This window comes from Melozone crissalis, unplaced genomic scaffold (genome assembly GCF_028551555.1).
Source record: "Melozone crissalis strain CALT ecotype California unplaced genomic scaffold, PUWL_Pcris_2 ptg000017l_1, whole genome shotgun sequence".
NCBI classification, from domain to species: domain Eukaryota; kingdom Metazoa; phylum Chordata; class Aves; order Passeriformes; family Passerellidae; genus Melozone; species Melozone crissalis.
The window spans coordinates 9,200,110-9,222,338 of record NW_026535795.1 but is presented as its reverse complement, the minus strand read 5'-3'; the positions used below and the strand labels follow the sequence as shown (position 1 = coordinate 9,222,338).

At 50.0% G+C, this 22,229-nt stretch overlaps 1 protein-coding gene across 1 annotated transcript; it reads left to right on the top strand.

Annotated features, from left to right (window-relative positions):
* The first annotated feature begins 3,941 nt into the window (after positions 1 to 3,941).
* SDC4 (syndecan 4) lies at positions 3,942 to 22,153 on the top strand. The gene is made up of 5 exons (XM_054274793.1): positions 3,942 to 4,054; positions 17,609 to 17,750; positions 18,621 to 18,673; positions 18,913 to 19,096; positions 20,411 to 22,153. The coding sequence occupies exons 1-5, from the start codon at positions 3,980 to 3,982 to the stop codon at positions 20,560 to 20,562; spliced, it is 606 nt and encodes a 201-aa protein (XP_054130768.1). The 5' UTR covers positions 3,942 to 3,979; the 3' UTR covers positions 20,563 to 22,153.
* The last annotated feature ends 76 nt before the right edge of the window (positions 22,154 to 22,229 follow it).

Genomic DNA, 22,229 nt, shown 5'->3' with positions numbered 1-22,229 from the left:
AGGCTGCTCCAGCATAGGGGACTGTGTTCTTCTCCTGGAAAAGAGGGTGTTCTCCCTATGGGGTGCCTTGCCCCCCACACCTGCTCTGTGGAATAAGGTTTAAAGTGGAGCTGGAAAGCAAACAGCATTGGGAATTAAACAGCTTTCTTAATTTCTCTTTTCTTCCTCTTTTGTTTAAATAAAAAGTTGGAGACAGCTGTGGAGGAAACGTGTTAAAGAGGAAAAGGATGTTGAAACACAAAGATCATGATTTCTAGGGTGCCACAGTGGGTGCTGCTGGCCCGACTTCTGGTTAGAACATCCTTTTTAAGCAGTGACTGTTCTGTGAGTGCCACCTGTGTGTTGTGGAGAGCAGCAGGTGGAAGGAGCAGCAGTGATACGCCCAGGACGCAGCTGATGACTTGAGGGTGTACCCAGGTCACATGAAACCATTGTGGTCACTTCTTTATCAGGAGTGTAGGAAAAGAATAGCCTATTTAGCCACAGATTCTTTACATAAAAAATAGCTGCCTAGGAGGGTACTGCTTTCCTCCCCAGGAATCATTGCCTAAACAGGAAGCTGTTTATTTAGGTGGTCTGTATTTTACCAGCTGGTGTACAAAGGGTGGTGCTGTCTGGATGACCTTCACTGGAGTTCATTTCCCTCCTGACTGGGAGGTAGGAGTTGTGCTAAGGTCACCTTTGCTAAAGGGACAGCAAGGCTAAGAGCACACATTTCCAGAATAATTCAACATTAAGTGGCTCAAACTGTGGTATGAGAGTTTTCAGTCACTCCTCTTCCTCCACCCACAAGGTGTGCAGGTGTGTTTTTCCAAAGAATTCAGTGTACTGAATGGACTTTTTAAAATTTGGAATGGAATTAAATAATTTAAAATGGAATTTTTAAAACTCTACTTAAGGTTTCTTCTCGCTTGAGAATCCTGCTCTAAGCTCTTTCTAAAAATTTGCCTGTAGGAACTGTGCTGAGCTTGCTTGGAGAATCTCTTTTCCTGATTAGTGCAACAGAATTTATGATCAAGTTCTTTAAAGGGACTTGTGTGTGGTCTTCCCAAGATTATCTAGATGATTTCTTTTTATTTCTATTATTCTATTATGATTTATTTCTATTATTTCTATTGTTATTTATTTTTATTTATCTCTAGATTATTTCTTGATTCCCTTCAGAATTAAGAGTGAGATTCCCTTCAGCCTCCAAATGTGTTGCATTTGGACACTCCATTCCACTTCCAGCATGTTTGTGTTGTGTTGGTAATTGACAGCTGTTTATTTTGATTTTCAACATGAGGATTAGGTAATTCTTCACTAGGTTGGGAACAGTGGTGGCCAGCCTGTGTTATTTCTCTGCCAGCTGTAATTTTTATGTGGAGAATGCAACTGACACACCTTGAATGTGAGAATTCATTGCCCAGAACAAATGTGTTTCTCAACATGCATTTCATTTTGCTTCTGTTTCTCTCCTTTGGGGTGAAGTTTCAGGAAAGGACATTTCAGTGGTGCATTTTTGCTCTCTGGGCCCATTTGTCCTGTTGCTCTCTCAGAGTGTCACATACACACAGATTTCCTGCATTATTCCAGAGAGGAGAATGTCAGCATCTTGAAAGGAAACACTTGAAGGGCAAAATGAAGGCAGCTGTTTTATGGCCATGAGTTTAGAATCATATGATGACTTTTATGACTGCATTTCCTCTTATTCTCTTGAGATACAGAATGTTTCTGTGTGTGTGAGGAAGGGAGGTGGATCTACGCAATGCATGTTAAAAATGTCATCAGTAAAGTTACAGGAATTTGTTCTCAAGGCTGAAAAGTACATTAGGCTTTAGTTTAATTTTCTCTTCTGTTTCCAGAAGCCCAAGATCAGTTTTCCTGAAGGATTGTGCACACAGATGTGGGATGGATGGACAATGTGTGTGGTCCCCAGGCCAGGCAGACTGACTCCTCTCCATCCCATCAGAGCAGAACTTCCCTGGGAGGGAAAACACTGTCCTGTGCCATGCAAGGGGATTTTTGGGTGGAAGGGGTATGTGTTGAGCGTATGATTACCAGGAGCTTGGCATATTGTGCTGGTTTGGAGAGGAAGTTAACAGGTGAGTGAGCAATATTTGTAGCCACAATACAGAAAGCTGGTTTTGAAAGCATCTTTGGGGTGGCTACTTTAGCTGGAAGGACGTGTAGAGAGGTCATGGCCACATGCACACAAATACAGGTGGCATTTAGAGGGTTCAGGGGCATGGAGTACTTCTGGCCACCTTGTGCTGCTGAGGCTGTCTCCTGTCTGGCAGATGTCATGGTAAGGACCATTCTTTGCACATTTGACCCAATCTGTGTGCTCTTGCTCCTCACCATCCACTGCTCCCCACCTCTGCCGCGTGTCCAGAGCTGGATGTTTATGAGAGCTGGGCTCCCTGGCTGCACCAGCAGTGATTTTTATCAGTTCCTCTGTGTGACGAAGTAAAGGTAATAAGGAAGGGTAGTAACCCCGCCCATAGCACAGACCCCTCCCTGATGGCCTTGGATGCTGAGGTGAACTAAAGGGTTAGTGACACACGGCTGTCCTGAGCAGAGCAGGTCAGCAAACTCCCCCACAGCCTGTTCAGGTTGGCTCTACCATTACCCACATATGTGCTGTCTTCACATCTTAACTACTTTTTTTTTTGAGCCCTGAGCAGCGCCCCTTGTCACTTCATATTGTGCCAACAGGCTCTGCAGCCAGCTCAGCACGGATCCCTCCTGCCAGTGGCCATGTGCCTGGGCACAGTGCTAGTAAATATTGAGTATACCAATGGATCTCAGCTCACACTGAGATCTCTGCAGCTGTGTACACCCAAAGGAACAGGCACTTGGAAAAGCTGCTTCACCTTAGGGATCTTTTTGGCTGGAGGTGGGACGGGAGAAGGGTACAGGTTCTCTCAAATAACTTTGTAGTACTGGAGAAGGCTGAGAATCAGACCAAGACGAGCTGGCATACCTGGCAGGTGGGACCATGGCACATATGCTTTGCTATGCATTGCCTCCCTGTTAAGAAGTTTTTTATTCTCTACAAACCAGAGAAAACTAGCTGGAAACCCAAGTGAAAAATTGATGTGGCTGCAGCACGAGCACGGGGCTGTAGTGTTATGGTGTTTCAGGTGGCCCTCGGGTTAAGGGGCTGAAATAGAGATTGTCAAGCAAGTTTTTATGGTCAGGCAAAGTTATTCACGTGAGAAGAGAAACGGAAATAGTTGAACTGCGCCGTTGGGTTTTCCGCCTCTTTTATCAGTGTGGGTTTTTGCGCTTGCCGCTTACTTAGAAGACTGAGGGAGCGGTTTCGTGTTCCATCCCCGAGTGATGCAACCGCGGCGGCGACACGCTGCCAGGGACAGGGCTTTCTGTAAATGTGACATCGTCACTTGTGGAATGCTGCAAAGGCGGATGCTGGGTGTCCGCTCCCCTCGCTTTCTCTTTCCTCTTTCTTACCCCCGCTTTCCCTTCCCTTTTTTCCTTTCCACCCATTTTTTCACTTCTTCCCTCCCTTTCGCTTTCCCTCTCTCTTTTCGTTTCTCCCTTCCCTTTCCCATCTTTTTCCTCCTTTCGTTTTCTCCTGACCTCTTTCTCCCTTTTCCCCCTTCCCATCCCTTTTCCTCTCTATTTCTCCCGGTCGCTCCTTTTTCCTTTCTCCCCTTTCCCTTTCTCCTTTCCGCCCGCTCCCCATAACGCAGTGACGGTGGCCGCGGGCATTGCGGGGGTCCCTCCGTGCACAGCGGGGTCCGGGGCTGGGTTCCTCCGTGTCCCCCCGCCGTCAGCCCCACAGTGTCCCCCGGTGTCGGTGCGGGGCAGGTCGCACTCCCGGTGTCGGTGCGGGGCATTCCCGGCAGACCGCAGGCACCGCCCCGCTCCGCCCCGCTCTCAGCCGTCCCTATAAGGGCGGTGGCGGCGGCAGGGCACGGCCAGAGCCCGCTCCGCTCGGTGTCGCCGCTGTCGCTCCGTGTGTCCCAGCCTAGCCATGACGCTGCCCCGTGTTCCCCTGTGCGCCGCGCTGCTGCTCGGCCTCCTCCTGCGAGCCGCCGCCGCCGAGTCGGTGAGTCCGGCCGGGCCCCTGAGGGACAGGGGGAAAAGGGGAGGGTCTGTCCCGGCAGTGAAGGGCTCCCGGTGCCCTGAGGGGTGGGTGACCCGCGGGTATCGCGCCCCGCTCGCTGGCAGCCCGAGAGCCGGTGCCACCGCTGCCCCCGGGGCGGTCTGCCCTTCTCCGGGGGAAGGGAAGGGTGAGCGAAGTACGGCCATGGGGCCGTTCCCGTTCTTCCTCCGGTTCCCTTGGCTCCGGCGCTGCTTCCTCCGGCAGATGCCGAGGCAGCGCCGCGCCGGCCCGGCCGTGCCCGGTGGGTGCCCCGTTGTCGCCGTGCCTGGTGGGTGCCCCGCTGTCCCCGCTCGGCCGTGCCCGGTGGGTGCCCCGTTGTCGCCGTGCCCGGTGGGTGCCCCGCGCTGTCCCCGCTCGGCCGTGCCCGGTGCCCCGCGGCTGTGCCGCCTCTCACGTATCCCGCTCTGCCCCGCTCAGGGTGCTGGGATTGCAGCACTGGAGGGCACCCGGCTACCTGGTGGAAATGAGCCGCTCTCCATTACAGTTTTAATCTTCAACTTCTGGTCGTGAAAATGCTGTAATTCTTATTTTCTTGTGCGTGTGGATGCGTTACAGTACCCGGATAGGCTTTCCAGCCTTACCTGAGTTTGGTGGTACTGGTACCTGATGTTTTTTTCTGTCTGTCAAACCTTCCTCGCGTCCACATGGGAGTGAAAAGCGATGCATTACCGTGGAGTGTTTAAAAATCTCTTAAACGTACAATGAGGTGAAGCATTTGGATGTTCTTCAAGCCGGCACATGTGGGGTCTCCGTGGTGAATCAGAGGTCTGGGCATTCTGGCCTCCCTGCTGTTTGTTTGTTTTTGTGTGTGACCATCTTGCTGATAGTGCAATCGGGGCGGATTCCTCGGGTAGTGTGAAAGAGCTGCTGAGATTAAGGTAACTGCAGGAGATCAGGGATTCCCAAAGTAGATTTAATCATCCGCATAGGTTTGTTTTGGACTGATGGCTGGGTGGGCCGATCAGAACTGATAAGGCTCTGCTGCTTTCTTGTAGGGACACAGGGCTGGGGGGGTTGCTGATTGTAGGGCAGGAATCTCCCACAGAGAGCATCTGTAGTAATTGTCAGCTACTCTCTAAAACCAAGCAGCCCAAATCCACTTTACTCTAATCTGGTGTGTTTATCCCGGCCATTAAGCACGTGAATCGGTCGTTTGGGATCTGGCCCAAACTAGCAGGGCAAACCTTTGGGGCAGACAGCATCTGGAAGTTGCACTGACCATGTTTGGTATGAAATGCAACTTGGTGTCCCTGGGGACTGGACTGGTCTGCCAGCATCGGGTTTCTACAAAGACAACAAATTTTGCACAGATGTGGTCTGTAAATACTTTTATAGAATTTACGTGGAATATTTATCCGTGTCTTTTAAGCTACCTAACATTGAGTGTATGCTTGAGAAGTAACACTGGCCTACTATAAAGCCTAATCCAAACAAATTGTTTGGGTTACAGGGGAGGAGACAAGGATGACACACGGTTTGGGAGAGTTTTGCTGGCACTCCTCCCATATTTTTTTTTAATAGCACTGCCAAAACGTGCAGGGCTGCACAGCATGTGGCTCTTGGTTTTTCTGTGCGGGCAGGGTGAGGACAGGTAGCCGTTTCTTAACAAGATGGGGATTGTATTTCTTGTGCTTATGTAAGAGCATGGACGTTGAGAGTGAATCCGTGCTTGAATATTTCCCCACGCCTGTACAAACAAAAGTGCCTTGGCTCTTTTCCCCTTGAGCAGCTTTCTGGTGTAAATGGGATTTCTCCGTGTGAAGCAATCCTGGATGTGTAAGAGGGTGGGGAGTATGACTGAAGTGCCTCAGTGTGACGTGGGAGCCCAGGCTGTGGGTGGGTGGGTTGTGTTACAACAGCCCCGCAGCTTTGTGTGAGAACATTGCCTTCTTCCCCTGGTGCCTGATGTCCCCAGGTGGTCCCCAGCCCTCTCTGCTCGAGTGCCTTGGAAAGCAGAGGATGCGTGGGCAGGATGCTCCCCTCTGTGCTGTGCAGGGATGGGCTTCCTGCAGAAGATGCTTGAGTGGGGATGCACACAAAGTCACCAATGCATCCAAGATGTGGGATCGGTGGAGTTAACAAAGGGTGTGAGGTCTGCCTTGCTTGGGCAGAGTGGCTGAGCTTTCCCTGTGCGTTTGGCCTCCAGCAGTGCCCCTGGCAGCACAGGAGGGGAGCAGGGGGTATTCCCCCTTGGTGAGGGTATTTTCTCTGCTGCAGGCTTGGGCTCTGCTCAGTTTCCTGGGCTGCAGAAGGGCCCAGCAGGGCTGGAGCAGTGCTAGTGGGCTGCAGGCTTGCTGCAGTTGTCCTACTTTAGTGCCTTGAACTCTGCAGAAAAAGTCTTCGTGCAGCACCAAATCGTGTTAGTGTGTCCTCAGCAGTGCAGAGGAGCACAAATCCAACCCAGAAGCTGCTGGCAGAGGGTTGCTCAGGGAGAGGTGGGGGAGGCTTCGTGCTGTTTGTGGGCTCTGTTTGCTGGTTTAAAGCAATCGTGCTCAGAGGCCTCCTGATTGGCAAAGCTGGTGTCTTGTTGATGATAGCTGTGTTTGGAAAGTAGTGCAGCATTATTAATGTTAAAACCGGTTTGGCTTGTCCTGCTGCCATTGATCCCCGAGGCCTGTTCTTTCTGCTCTTTGCCCAGTTTCTCATCTGTCCCTCCCAATCAAATCAAGACATTGCTATCTGCACATTTTACTTTATTTTACCTTTACTTGCCCTGTTCACATTTAGAGCAAATCTCTGCTTTGCTTCAGTCTCCCCAAAACACAGAGCAGCAAAATGACAGAGTCTGAAGCAATGTCCCTCAGCCCCGAAGGGGGAAGGAGCTCATGACTTCTGGAAGTCAAACCTATATTTGTTGGGATGAAATGACTGTAATACTGTAATGTGTAGGAAAAAACCAACTCCTTTGGCACCCTGTACTTTCTTGAGCTGCATGCACAGCTCCTGGGGTGGGGTGGGACCATGCAGGGCTGCTCGGTCCCTGCACTGCTGAGCGCCTTGGATGTGGGGTTCCCATGGGTAGGAACAGTCACCCTGCAGCACTTGGGGCACAGTCAGGGGAACAGCACTGCTGCCCAGCTCTCAGCTGTCCCCCTGCTGCCAGCTCCCATGCTGCAGAGTGCTTTCCTGTGCTTCGGAGCTTTCCCAAACATCTTTCGCAAGAGGCGAATTGGGGCTGAACTTGGTGCTTTTCAGAGTTGTGATAGCTGAGGCTTATTCACCCTGGGAAGTAAAGGCTGTCTGCCAACCTGATTGCTCTCTTTCCTGCCCCTCTGGTTGCTCTCTGTCGAGGCACTTTGAGATCCTGCTTCCAGTCCAGCAACAGGGAAAATGTTTTTCCTATGTGTATTCCCCTCTTCCTTCCCTTCCAAGCCTCTCCTAATGGCTGTACTATTGCCTTGAGCTGTTTGAATGGCTTGGGGAGGCCATTTGCTCTCAAATACCTGAACTAGAGCCTAATGTGACCTTGCCATGATTTTCCTGTAGTGCCATAGTGCCTTTTCAAAATGTGTGTATCCCACTTCCACCACAAGCTGGAAGCTGCTAGCCTGACTTTCCCATTGATGATGGTGGGGTGGGGCACACTGGCTTGCTGTTCAGCATGCAGGCTTCAGCACAGCTCCTACAGCTACTTTTCCTTCCCTTTTGACTCCTACAGCTACTTTTCCACCCTTTAGGTGCTGCTAAATGCTCTGTTAGAAATATCCCGGTGTCTTGAATCCCCTTGACTATAAGTTACCCCTAAGTTGTGCTGTATTTTGTAAGTTGTTTTCCCTCAAATGAATGGATTGATGGACTTAGGTTTAAAGCCTTTTTTTTTTTGATTAGTGATGGTATCTGTACCTGTAAGGGTGGCATGGTAGCTGTGGTTCCACAGTCTGCCATGTAAATTACTTGGGTTGACTTGTAAGATGACTTGATGAAGTTATCATGGCTCTGTGATCCCGCAGAGCTCCCCAGCTATCACTTGGGCCAGACTAAACTCAGCATCCATCCTTCAAAACACTTCCTAGCTCTTGAGTTCGCATTTATCCTCTTGAGCCTGCTCTTAGGTCTTGCAGCTGCATTCTCCCCCTGTGCTCAGTACATCCTGTTCCTTTATGCCCTGTAACAGCAGCCGGGCTGTGCTGCTTTCGCAGCCTCAGAGCAGAAGCTGATGCAGTTGAGGCACTACAGAGCCGAGGGGACGAGCCCTGCACACGCCTGACCTCGGGGCTGCTGCTGAGGAGCATGTGTGGCTGTTTGTTTGAGACTCGCTGGAATGCAAATGCTCCAGATTAAGGATTCAAATGATTTGCACTAGAATGAGACTCTTGTGATGAGACCGGGCTTGGTGGCTCTGAATAGACAGGGCAGCCTAGTTAAAGAGTTTCACTTGTAAGAAGCCTCTGCTCCGAGGGGCTGTAAAAGATCCTACCCTAATGAGCAGTTAGGGCTGTGCTGCTGGGTTGGTTCAGACTTAGTTTTTTTGTATTTAAGCGTGTGCCTGAATGTTTGTCCAGTAAGTGCTGCTGGTCCGGGGAGCAGCTCTGCTGCCCTGACTTGCAGCAGTCATGCTCTGACTCAGGTTTCTGGCACCTGGCTTGGCATCCTGGCTCCGGGGACACTGCTGTCACCTGTGAGTAACGGCCCTGGCCCCTTACCCAAAGCAGTGACTCAGACTTCTGAGCAGAGGTGGATCTCTTCTCCTGGGGCTGGAAAAGGGGCTGACAGGCAAAACTGGTGCTGCTGCTTGGCACCCGGTCTGTGCTGCCCTTGGCACCGAGCTGCTGCCTCCTGTTTAATCTGGTTGTGGCTTTGGTGGGCAGAAAAGCTGTCGGGCTCTGCCGTGTGACTGCTGCCAGCAGCTGAGTTGGGTTGGCAAGGACAGAGCAGAAAATGGAACTGTCTTGAGGAGCCGTAACTTGCTCTGGCAGTGTAGTGGTTCCTTCATTTTCAGGCAGATACTGTTGGAAACAAGAGCTGCATGGGAGACAGGAAAGCAGCAGTATAATCTGAAATGACTGAAAGCATTCAAAGCAAGCTAAAGGAGCGTAAAGTCTCAAAAGAGGGGGTTAAATACTTAATCCTGAATCTGGAGAAAATGTCAGCGTAGGAGGGGAAAGCATGCAATACATAGCTGTGTCCCTCTCAGTTTCTGAAGGCTGGCTGACTTGCAAAGTGTGCTTCTTGTAAAAGTCTTTATTTTTGCTGGAAGTATGCACTCTTGTCAGTTTTATCCTCAAATCCTTTGAGGCTGAGACTCTGCTTGTGAAATGCCAAGAGGCTCTTGTTAGACAAATTATTGGGACAACTTAAAAATCAAAGCAGTTAATTAAAATCTCAGGGAGACACTCCTTGGGGCAGGAAGGAGACTGGGAAGACCCGTAGCACTGTTACCCAAGCAGCTGGGCTTATGTCAACCAAAACCACGGCTGCTCCTTGCTTAAACAAATCCTGTTCTGTCAGGGAGAGCAAAGCCTTCCATGGGAAGGGTTTCTCTCTTGATGTTGCTCTGCCTTAGCTGCTGAAGGAAAAAAGGTATTTTCACCAAGGTTCCTCTAAAACTGTGGTGCTGTCCAACTTGAATACAGAGATGTGGCCTTGCCCCGCTTACCTTGCTGTGAGGCTAACCCTGCCTCCTGCCCTTTAGCTGCTGCCACAGTCAAACTAGAGCAATGAAAAGCAATGGTAATGTGTATTAATGACTGTGAAAGTGCTCGGATTGCACTGAAGTGGCCTGCACAGCGCAGTAGCCAGAAATCTCTGTGCAGAAGGCAGGGTGACTGAGATGAGTGTGGCTGGGAGGAAGGCACCAGGTGTGCTCCTGTGCTGGCCTGGAGAGGCGTGGGACCTGAGGTGGAGGGACAGAGCCTGCCTGCTGTGGTGCTAGGAGGGTGGCAGAAGCTGCTTTAATGGGCTAATGCCCTGCTTTAAAAACAGAGAAGCTCCTACTCTCCTCCAAATGGAAATACAGCCCCTTACTGATGTCAGGAGCTTTTGCTTGGAAGATTCTGTTCCCCAGTGAGGTAAATATTTATTGCAATTCCTCACTGTGCAGCGGAGCAGAGTCTGGAGCCAGGATCTTGCAGGAGACTGTTTATGTGCGGGCTGTTCTTGGCGCTAATTCTGAATTTCCTGAGGCTGAGGATGAGGAGCAGGTCCTGCGTGTTGGTTGCTCCCAGACTCGCTTGTCCAGCCCGGCGTGGCTCTGCAGGGGAAGGAGTGACCAAAACAACGCCTGGGTCCCTCTGCTCTGCCTCTGTGGCTGCACAGATGTGGTCAGCGAGGGCTGGAGAGCTGCTGCTGGTTGCTCAGCCCATGCTCAGAGAGGGGAAGGAACCTGACAGGGAGTTCAGAGCCCTCCGAGGGAGGAAAATGCTTCTGGAAGTGACAGATTTCCTGAAGTGCAGCTGTATTATCCCCAACAGCACGTGCTGTGTCTGCTGCTCTCTGGGCCCAAGCCAAGCCAGAAGCAGGCAATGTCTTTGTGAAGGAACAAACCAAAAAATCCCCGCCGAGCCCCGTGCCCTGAACGCCCAGCCTGTGGTGCTGCAGCTAGCCAGGAAAATCCCTGCTGGTGAAATGTTTGTTTGTATAAATGCTCACACGGGCATGGCTGATAGCGCAGCAGTGTCTCGAGTGCTTTGTGCCGATAACTTCCCCTGCTGCTGCTCTTTGCTGGCACCTCTGCTTTGAAATAACATAACTGTGCTGCTGGCAGAGCTCGACAGCCTGGGCCAAGCCTGAATCTTTGGGCTACTACTTCTGATTAGATTAAAGTGGATGGTGGGAGGGGAAGCATTTGTAGGGCGCAGCGTTGGGAATCGTGGCTGTACAAACAAGCTGAGATTGGCTGCATGGTGAGCTAGGGAGGAAGGGCACCCTTTGAAGTTGGGGGTGTCTGCCTGGCTGAGTTTTGCTAAGGCTCTGGCATGGGGGAGCAGAAAGATCCCAAAAGTGCACGTCAGAGATTTCTTGCTAAGTGGAAATTCTGCTTATGTGCGTGTTCGGGGAAGCTTTGGGGTGTAGCTGGATTCTAGGAAAGGACAGTGAGGGCAGGCTTCTTCCTGGCATGCGGGGGAAGTGGGACATGTGAGATATCCCAAGTTTGAAGTGTCAGCATGAAAAATCATCCTTGATGGGAAAGCTGCTTGGCTGGGGCATTTATATCCTTTTTTTCTTCCACAGACAAGTATGCAATAGAAAGATTTATTCTAGACTAGGGCAACTCAGAGCGAGTTGTGAGCTGGAAAAACTGAATTCCTTTTTTTAAGCTTCAACAGAATTTTTCCAGCTTCTTATCTGAGCTCTGGACAGTGAAGCATATGAACTACTTATGATTAGGTTTGTAAATACCATAAAAAAATATTTATCTCTTTATGAACTAGGCGTGTATCGTGGCCTGTGACCGGGAGAACCCTTCAGGGGCGTGAAATGTCTGTCACAGTTGTTTTCCTCTTGAGTCACATGAGAACTCCTGCTTTTTCCTCCTGTAGTTTTCCTCCAAGGTTTCTTCATTTTGCTTCAGGGCAAGTGATGGACACACGGCCAAACTTTCTTCTTCCTCCAAGCTTTCTTCATTGGCTTCAGGGCAAGTGATGAAGACACAGCCATCTGCAACTGCCTGCTGAGCTTTATGTCCCTGAGCTGGAGTGGGGAGCAGTCATCTCCTTCCCACTCAGGTTCTAGAGCTGGGAATTGAGTGTGGAGCTGAGAACTGAGTGTTTAGAGCAGCTATTTTGCCACCATTGCAGTAAACATATCCCAGCATGTGCCTGTCTGGCAAAGGACTCAATCTTTATGGCTTTGCTCTTGGCTGATAATCAGGCAAAAGCAGTTAAACAAGAGTTCATTCCTTTTTAATCTCTCTGTCCTCCTGCTCCTGCAGCGTGGTGTGGGCTGGAGGCAGCAGGCTGTGTGTCAGCAGGAGCAGCTCAGAGGTGGCTGAGCTTTGACTTTGTGAGTGCAAGGAGCCTATTTTGAGCATGCAGGGGCTGGGGGGGTTCATCCCTGCTGCAGGGGACAGGAGTGGCCCTGGGAGCCCGGGATTACTGTCACTGTCACAGGGATTATGGCTCTGCTGCCACATGAGCCCTGAGAGCTGCTCGTGGCCACAGGGCTTAAAGAATCACCCAGGGACTGACCAAGGGGGGAGAGGGATAGGGCTGGGATGGGGCTGGATGTGCCTTTGCACGTGGGCTGTGCAGGGTGAGCACACTGGGAGGTGCAGACCTGCTTGGACAGGCACTGGGCTCACCTGGAACAAGGGATGCTCTAACCAGTTAAACAGTTCCCCAGCCTGCCTGCTGCTTCTGCTGTCTTATTGAGCAAAACCCTCTTTTTTGCTACTGAGAACAATTAAAAAGAATTGTTTTCTCCTCTTTGGTGAGAGGCACAGACTGTGCAGTAGCTGCTGTGGGTGCTGGGGCTGCCTGCAAGCCCTGGGCTGTTCTCCACTCTGATTTCACCTTTCCTCAGTGCTGTGGGTTTGCCTTTCTGGGTCATTCTGGTGGGAGTGCTGTCAGGGGACATGGGCAAGGCTGGCCCTGCTCTAGGGTTGCCTGGGAAGTGTGGAGCAAAGGTGGTATTTAACTATGTCTGGAAGCCTCAGGTGATCCTGTCATGCAACTAAATGCAAACATAGCCTGGATGGGAGCTGTGTAACTTTTGTCCCTTGGCACAAAGGCCAGTGCAGGCCGTGTGTGCTGCAAGTTTTGTGGGACAGACTGACCAGGAATGGGCGGTAAAATGATGCCTCCAGGCATGGTCACAAGGAGCTGGCACAAGTGGATTTTTTTATTATTTTACTGTGGCTGTTGTGTTTAGGGAGTTAGGTGTGACTTCAGTTGAAATGTTGATATTTGCTTTGCTCTCAGGACTAAAATGACTTGTGGGTGTTTATTTTCTTCTCCCTTACGTGGAGCTGAAGCATGAAGGGAGTGAAGGATATTTTGTGGGGTAACACAGACCCTTCCCTTACCTGTCTGGAAGGAGCTGCCTCTGCTGGAAGCTCATGTAACTTCTAATAAGGTTTTTTAATGCTTATACAGATGGGAAGATAGAGCAGTCTTTTCCTGTTGTCACTGCACTCCTCCCTGCTGTGGAGATCAGCTCTGTTTGGGTGTTTTACCCTGATTTGAGCTGCCCTGTTCCCAGTGCTCTGTGGCTCCTCTGCTCTTGGGGGAGCAGATGTTGGGGCATCAAGGGGGTGAGCTCACTCCTACCCCCTGCTCTTTCACATGCTTGGTGTGATCTTTAAAACCTTCCTGCTTTGTGGGCTCCTGCAAGAGCTGGGTGGAATATGGAAATCCCCTCTCATGGGCTCTGTGGTTTGCAGGGCTCTGCATCCTTGCAGCTGCTCGTGTTGTTCAGGAGCCCTTCCTGATTATGCTGTGTGTTGTGGTGACACCTGTCTGTGACAGCACGGGGGTTGGGGAGGACGTTTTATTTTGTGGCTATTTTATTTTCTGTTTTGCTGCTTGCTGCAGTGAGATGAGGTGATGATCCGTACCCTGACCCTGAGTGCAGAGCCTGAGAAGCCCTGGGCACACCTTGCACCCACCTGTCCCTGCAGGGCACACAGGGTTAACAGGTCTGTGCCTCTGCCACCCCCCAGGCTGGCCCAGCTCCATGTGCCTTTGTCTAGGAAAGGTTGACTTTCACCTTGTTCCTGTTTACTCCCAGGTTTATGTACACAGTGCTGGGAAGGGAGGCCAGGAGCGAGCGCTGGGTCTCCATGCCAAAATTATAAACTTGATAAAGGGCTCTGTACACTGTGAGTACCCTGCAGGTCTGACTCCCTGTGCAGCTTGCTGGCTGTGACCCTTCAAAAGAGCTTTTAATGAACTCTGTGTTTGATCAGAGGCAAGGGACAGCTGTAAAAGCCAGTTCCATGTTTGGAAAACTTTGTTTCTGCCCCAAAACACCATTTGGGTTTTTTCAAAAGGGTTGCAAAGGCTGTGGTGAGGACATGTAGGCTGGGGCAGGTGAGCTGCCTGGGTTTGTTATTTCCCAGGACTTGCCAGGGGCTGGGGAAATTCACACATTGCACAGAAACTTTGCTCAGTGCCTCAATAAATAGCAGATTTTGTTTTGAGAAGAGGTGAGTGGTGCTCTGGGGCTGCAAGGGAAAACCCCAGCAGCATGAAATGGGGTAGGATGGGGTAGGGATGGAGCACAGCAGGGCTGCCTGGGCTCCCAGGGCTGCCTGGGCTCCCTGTGCCTCCACTGAGCAAAGAGTGTCTGCCCTCATCCACTAGTGCAGCCTGTCTCAAACATCAGCCCTCTGTGCCCAGCTTTTCCAGGAATGGCTCTCACAGTTCACGTGCCTGACGTGCTGGCTGTCTGGTAGGGAATAAACTCTTATTTATTTATTTATTTATTTGTGCCACTGGCAGGCAGGAAAAGCTTCATCTGTTTAATCTCCCTTTGTGCTTACTGGGGATAAAGCTGCTTAACATGAGGAAGAAATCCTTGAACTGGACTCCTGCAGGGAAGGTTGATTCCTGTACAGACCCCTCCTGGAGAGGAGCACATTGACTGTAGGACTGCACTTCAGCTGCCAGGGTGAGGTGGGGCCGCACAGGCTGGATTCCAGTGCAGGACAGCAGGTGGGGAAGGCAGGCTCAGAGCTGGCAGCTGCAGGAGGTGTTCAGCTGGATGTGCCAGGGGTGACTTGGCAAGGGCTGACCATCCTCCTGTGGTCATTTGGAGCTTTTCCCACATCCTGCAAGCCAGAGGATGTACAGACACCTTCTGTGGTGCACCAGGCAGCAGAGCTGCAGGGAGCACTGTGTGCTCTTGGAAAGGGATGTGCTTCTTTAAACAACCCTCCAGGGAGCTCTTATGTGGCACTTGGGAATGCCCAGAGCTGTGAGGGTGCCTGTGTGTGCCCTCTCACAGGTGTGTATGTGAGGAATGTGCCTGGGCTGCACTGCCGTGTTAACCCTTCCCAGCCTGCCGTGCCCCAGCTCCCAGGCAGGGCTGCTTCCTAGAAGGACCTGCCTTTAAACCTGGAGAGTAATTGTGCAGGTGCCCAGCAGCCCTTGGACTTCCCTGTTGGATGAACCTGTCGTGTGAGGCCACTGCCCACAAGAAAAGTTTCCTGCATGGTTTGAGGAGTTCTTGCGGCCTCCAGGAACTTCCCCATCCTTGCTCAAGAGGATGATGAAGAATGAGCTCAGGGAACGCTCCCATTTAATCTTATTTATGCTTGTGAGTCAGTAATTTCCTTGTTATGTGCCCTGCCGGTAAACACTGTCTGTGCTGATTTAAATAGGGGTTTTTGATAGGCAGCCCACAGCGTGCACTAATCACTGTGGCTGTGTGCCACCACTCAGCTCGTGGCTGGGCTGATCTGATAAGGCCACTGGGCTGTCCAGCCACCCCAGGGCTTAAACCTGGCTTTTCTTGAGCTGCCCTTGTTGGACATTGCTGGCTGTGACTCATGGTGAAGTACAGGGTGAGCTGGCACTGGGGTGTGGCTCTGCCCAGCTCTTGCCAACACCAATCTGTGCCTGGTGCAGGGCTTTTGGGATCTGCAGCAGATGTGCTCCCCAGCCCCAGGAATTGAGTTCTTCCTGCCCCTCCGTGAAGTGGCCAGAAGCTGCCCTGGGAGCAGCTACTGCCTGCTGGCAGCAGCTTCCACTGCAGGGCTGGCTGAGGCTGGGTTTCACATATCTTGAAATTAATTTGCCTTGGAGCAAGTGATCCATAACGGCAGGAATGCCTGATTCCAGGCTGGGAGAGGATTCCTTCCAAGCTGCCTTTGCTCCCAGCCCCCTTCCCAGCACCTAGTGCCAGGCTTGGCATAGCAGGGAGAGAGGGTCTGGCCTCAGCACTTCATGCCCTCTGGGCTGTTCATCTGCTTGTCCTGTAGAGGGGTTGCTGGGGAAACCAAAAATGCCTCAATAAGCAAGGAAAAGCACATCCAGTGCTGCTGCTGCTCCTGGTGCAAACTGAGAAACATCTTGTGCTTGTTTGTGACCAGCCCTGTGTGCCAGTGGGCAGGGGGATGGGGCTGGAATCAGGGCTGTGGGCAGGGGATGGGGCTGGAATCAGGGCTGTGGGCAGGGGGATGGGGCTGGGATCAGGGCTGTGGGCAGGGGGATGGGGCTGGGATCAGGGCTGTGGGCAGGGGGATGGGGATGGGGCTGTGGGCAGGGGAGTGGGGCTGGAATCAGTGCTGTGAGCAGAGGAAGCTGACACATGGCTCGTGGCTAATTGTTTGCCTTGGTTAGGGATCAATAGCGGATGTCATTCATCACCTCTGGGCCGTGGGATGGGCCACACCTGGCCAGGTGAGCAGGGGGTGACCCCAGGGCTCTGTGGTGCTGCCATCCAGCTCTGAGTGTCCCCACCAGTGTCTGATCCTCCTCACCCAAGTGAGGCTGTAGCCTGGAAATCTTGCATTGAGAAAAACCCTCATGGAATGCTCTTCTGGCTGGACAAAACCTTTGTCAGGGCTCCCCAAGCTGTCCTGTGAGGCCAGCACAGAAGAATGTTGTCAGCTTAGCCCCCAGCTAAGGGACCTGTCCATCTGCATTATGCCTCTGGCCTGGGGCAAGGGGCTGAGCCCCCTCCTTGGTGGTGATTTCATGGCTCTGGAAGCATCTGCAGTCTGTGGGGTGGTGTTGAGCAACCCCAGAGCTCATACCTGTGGTACCCTCACTGGCCTGGCCCCAGGGCTGTGGGGTGAGGAGGGATACTTCTGGGGAGTTGCATAACTTTGGTGAGGGCAGGAGACTGGGGCTTGTGGCTCCTTGAAGGTCCAAGTGCAAATGAGCTCTGGTGTGCAAATTGCCCTTGTGGGCAAACAGCTGATATCTGGGAGGCTCTCCAGCTTTCCTGCTGTGACTGCACTCCTTAGGCCTTTGGATCCTGGAGGTGTTTTATGGGTTTGTTTGTTTACATGCTTTTAAAGGAGGTGATGCTGGGGAAGCTGTTCCTTCAGGCAGGTCATTATTGATAGCAGTGCTCTTGAACTCGGCCTGTATTGCACTGCAGTTCAGCTGAACTCACAGAGCAGCTTTTAACCCTTGGCTGATCAAATAGCCTTGTTCTCCTATAAAGAGTGAGGAATTGCTTTGGCATGAAGCTTTAGTTCTATGCAAAAAACTGCCCTATACCCATCAGGCTTTTCTCCTGGGAATTACAATTCCCTCCTAACTCTCCCTTATCACAAGCTGAAGATGCTGCTGTTCCAAATGCTTTGCCACAAACTCCTGACCAAGATCCTGTTGTGATATTTTCACCCTGTGTGTTTGGGTGAACCTCTTCAATGTGTAGCCCTCAGGAAATTCCCCTCCCAGCCTGGCTCTCACTTCTGTTCTGAGAAATTCTAGGGAAATTCAGCTGATAAAAGATAATGCTTTTTATGGAGAGGAAATTCAGCATTTAATGTTTTTTTTTTCTGGTGGAAGTGATATGCTCAGGCTCTGAACCTTCTGTGAAATGCTTCTGGAGTGTTGTTTCATATTTAACATGTCTTTAACATGTCTCCACCCCCATTTACAGGTGAGGGAAACTGAAACCATGGATGCTGGATGGCTGGACTACCCTGCCTCTGGGGACCTGCCAGATGATGAAGACATTGGTGAATTCAGGCCTCACTTACCCTCTGATGGGTTAGATATAGATGAGACATCTGGGTCAGGAGGTGAGTGGGGAAGTGGATCTCCCTCAGCAGCTGCTGTGGAATTTCTTTCAGCACCAGCCCTTGAGTGATGGGCTAAATCACAGCCAGAGCTGCAGAGACAGCACAGTGCCAGGTGGAGATGAAAACTGTGACTCCAATCACTCAGATGAGAACAGTGAGAGTTGTGGTGCTGTGATGTTGAATCACTCAGGGAGGACAGATGGAGTCCAGCCAAGCTTGTCTAGCTGCAAATCAAAAAGCCTTGTGCTGGCTGGATCTTTTTCCTGTTGAACTCCAAAGAACTGCTGAGAAACTTAAAAAAAAAATAAATCTATTGTTGAGGCAGTGTTAAAAGGCTTAAAGTTAATGTCTCAGTTGAGGCCAAACAAGGTAAAGGAGTAACTGGTGCTCAAGTGAACTCTCTGTGACATGCAAAGCTCCCTGCCCAAACCAGTTTCTGTAGCTCTGTGTCCCTTTATGTGAACATTTGTTCTCTAAAAGCAAAAGAACAAATGCTGCAGTTGGTGCCTGGCGTGTCTGGGCAGATCTGGAGGGCTGGTGGAGGATCCTGTAGGGGTGGGTGGTGGGAGCAGTGCCCTCCATTGGCATTACCTGGGGAGCTGTGGCAGACCTGCTCTGCAGGGCCAATGGCACCAGCCTCAGTTCCCTCCCGGTGGAGAGGTGCTGGCTTCAAGATTATGTCTCCTGGTCTTGTGCAATCCAAGCCATTCAGTGATCAATAGTGCTAGGAGATAAGGGGGAATTGTAGAGGACAAGAGTCCTAATAGGTGCAGTTGCTGGTATTGCAGGAAGCGTCTGAATCCTGTAAAAACAGCATGTAATGAGGCAAAACCTTGAGAGCCCTTTCTAATTTTTTTGCCCCTTCTGCAGACTACCCAGACTCTGAAGATGGCTTGTATCTGACCACCATGGATACCCCTCTGGTAGGTATTACTCAGTGTGTCTTTAACCAGCATGTAGCTCCTCTGGTGTCTGTGAAACCTTCTGAGCACCCTCCTGCCCTGCAGGATGTGGCATCAAGACAAATCCACCTGCATGAGCAGGCACAGAGTGTTTGTAATGCACTGAGCAAACTTTGCATTCCCTGCACACCCTCCTGGTTTCAGCTGTGGGCAGGCTGGGTGCTGCTTGCTGATGGGTGTGGTTTGTCTGTGTTCTCTAGCTATCTGACAACTCTATCCCTGGAGATACTGGCAGAAAGATAGAAGGTGAGAAGGAAAACACAATGGTGGACAATGAAATCATTCCAGACAAAGCTGTACCTCTGGAGGAGAACCTGTCCAACAAGATCTCCATGGCAAGCACAGCCAACAGCAGCATCTTTGAGAGAACAGAAGTCCTTACAGGTAATACTCCACCTTGAACTGGTAAATCATTAATAATGAAAATCAGAATGGCTTCTGTTGTTCCCTGTTTCTCTGGGGAGCAGCTCCCTGGGGAATGAGCTGCTTTACCATGAGTGCTGCCTGCAGCAGGGTGGCTCTGCCTCCCAGAGCCTGCTGCTGCCTTTGCTGGGATAAACAGCTCATTTTTGAGCCTGCCAGCTGACTGCTGGCTTGACTCACGTGGCAGCTGCTCTGCACCCAGGTACTGCCTCTACAAGAGCTGTCTCTGGCCATAAAGCAGTGACATCAGTTTCATATCAAACACAGGCATTTTCCTTCCAACCTCTGCCCAAGTTCTGCCTTTTCTGGGCTTTGCCAGGAGCTGAGCAGCCCCTCTAAGGGGTTCCAGCTGTAGGAATCTGAGTACCAATGTCCAGAGCAAAACCAAGTGAGTGCCTTTTCCTCAGTGTGTGGGACAGGTGTGTCCCCAGCACATTGCTGCTTCAAGCACTTGGCCTGATGGGCCAGGTACAAACCCAAACCCTTTGTGCTGATCTGCAGCCATCATCCCAGTCAGAGAAGAGAGAGGAAGAGTGAATTGCAAAACCATTTAGCAAAGAGGCTGATTTAGTGCAAGCAATAGGTGTCACAACAAGGAATACACTTCAGTGACTGTTGTGGCCATGCTTAGTGTGAGGAGAGAGGAAATCTTGGTGGTGTTTTGCAGGTTTGTGGGTTTTGGTTGTTGAGGTTTTCTGATTTTTTTTTTCCCTTTTTTTGAGGGAAGTGGTGTTGGTAATTGGGTGTTGATGAATTGAAATACAGTTCCCAGGGTGTGCTCAAACAGGTTGTTAACAAAGCAGTCAGATTGGAGCTGGACCATTTTTCTGTGGGTTGTGGTGGGGCTTTTTTGGGTGGTGGGTTTTTTTTTGTTTGTTGGGGGTTTTTTTTGTTTGTTTTTTGTTTGCTTTTTTTTTGTGCTCTTTTTGAGGTTTTTTTTGTTTTTTTTTGTTTGTTTGGTTATTTTTGGGGGGGTTGGTTTTTTTTTTTTTTTTTTTTTTTTTTTGTTCTGTGTCTATACAGGGAGAACATCTTTTGTCAACATTTATTTTTTGGACTGAACTGGAAGATTAGCTCAAACTGGTTAATGTGGAACATGTGATTATTCTGTGGCTGGACTGGGAGCCATCCTGGCCTTCCCCAGTAACATCTGCTGTTGCAGACGGTGCCAGCACAGGCTGTGACAGGCACACGGACACTGTCTGAGGCTGCTGCTCTTGGAGCAGTGGTGGTTTGGGGTTGTCCAAGGCTCATTCCTGTCTCTTTCCTCCCCAGCTCTCATCGCAGGAGGAGCAGTGGGTCTCCTGTTTGCCATCTTCCTGATCCTGCTCTTGGTCTATCGCATGAAGAAAAAGGACGAGGGCAGTTACGACCTGGGCAAGAAACCCATCTACAAGAAGGCCCCCACAAATGAGTTCTATGCCTAAAGCTCAGCAGCACCTTGTGCCCATCAAGGGACAAGCAGACTGTACTGAAACACTGTGCCCTCAGATGAGATGTGCTGAACAAATGCTTTTTTTTTTAAATTTTTTGGATTGAATTTCAAAGTGACTTTGAGAAAAAACAAACTTCCTTCGTGACCCTTCCCATCCCACTCAGCTAACAAGGGCCCAATGAAATACAAAGAGTCTGAAAAAAAACCTCAGTGTATTTTTTTTTCCATAAGTTAGCGTAAAAAGAGTAAAGATGCCAAATTTTCTGCTTGGTTTTATGGAGGCTATATAAACACAAACCAGACTGTATGGAAGCAAACACCATGTGTTTGCATCCAGCGTGCTGTCCTGGGATTGGCTGCTTCCATAGAAGATGGCTTTTTTTTTTTTTTTTAATATAAATCTTGCTACTAGATGTCTTGCAGCAGGCTGTTGATGTGAAGCATTTTTGTGGAGAACTATTTATGAATCTCTTACACTACAGATAATGTTGCCTTATCAGGGAGTAAAAGGCCCACGAGGGCTCCGTATCCCTGAATGCCACAAAGGGCCTATGGGAATGTCCTCCCCAGGAGATTTCTGTCCTTTCCTGTTGGCCCCAGGCAAGGGTCATTAGTCCTTGAAATCAGGACAGCCAGTTGTGTTTGGCTATGGCAACACCCTTTCCTTGCCTTCAGTCTCTTACCTTTTTTTAAGGATGGCTTGTAGGACTTTTTTTATAACAAAATTTTAAAGAAAATAGCCTAATGTTTATATAAAGTTTGTAGAAATTGTTTTGAAATAATAAAAAAAATAATCTACTTTTTTAATTTCCTCAGATTTATTTTTTCAATCCCTTTGTGTTTCCTTTGGCCGGGCATTTCTCTAGAGATGCTGTTTTATATGATTCCTATTCTGAACTGAAGCAGAGTTAGCTACAGAGTGTTACAGGTTTCTTCTAGTTCTACAGCAGCTACTATAGAGGGTAAAGATATTTATGGTTTTCTCATAACTTTTCTAGGATTTTTTAAAATAAAATAGAATTATTTATAGTTTCTGAAATGGCTGCTTTCTCATTTGGTAACTTTTATCCTTTTTATGTAAAACACTAATATAATGAGTCTCTGTGAAAACTATTTAAGCTTTATTCTGTGAATTTCAATTACAAATTCAAGGCAATAACTTCTGTATGCAAAGTTGGATGCATAAATATGATTGAAGTAGGGAAAAGACAGGAGTAATCCTAGGCTGTAATATATTTCAATCAGTCCTATAGAGCTATATATTATATATTTTACTGAGATATATACAGATGAGAATGAAAAGGCTGGAGTTAATTCTTCAGCAGCCTTATGGTGTGGTGTGTAAGAGGCTTTTTGATCTTGTTTGTGCTGCTGTTTGTCCAATGTCTTGTGTGGAGCACCAGGGGCTTGGGAAGGAGCCTGGGGCATCCATGGCTGTGGCCAGATGTGCTGGGCTGGAAGCACAGAATCAGAGCAGAGGTTCCCACCTCCAGCTGCCCTTGGGAGCTTCAGTGTGGAGGTGACAATTTTCTGTCCCCTGTGGTGCTGTGCCAAGCCCTGCCTCAGGGAAGGTTGGGTCTGACCTCTGCCTGGGTGGCATCTCCCATTGGGAAGCACCAAGCTTTCATTGGGGCAGGCTCTGAGCTCCCCTGCTCTGGG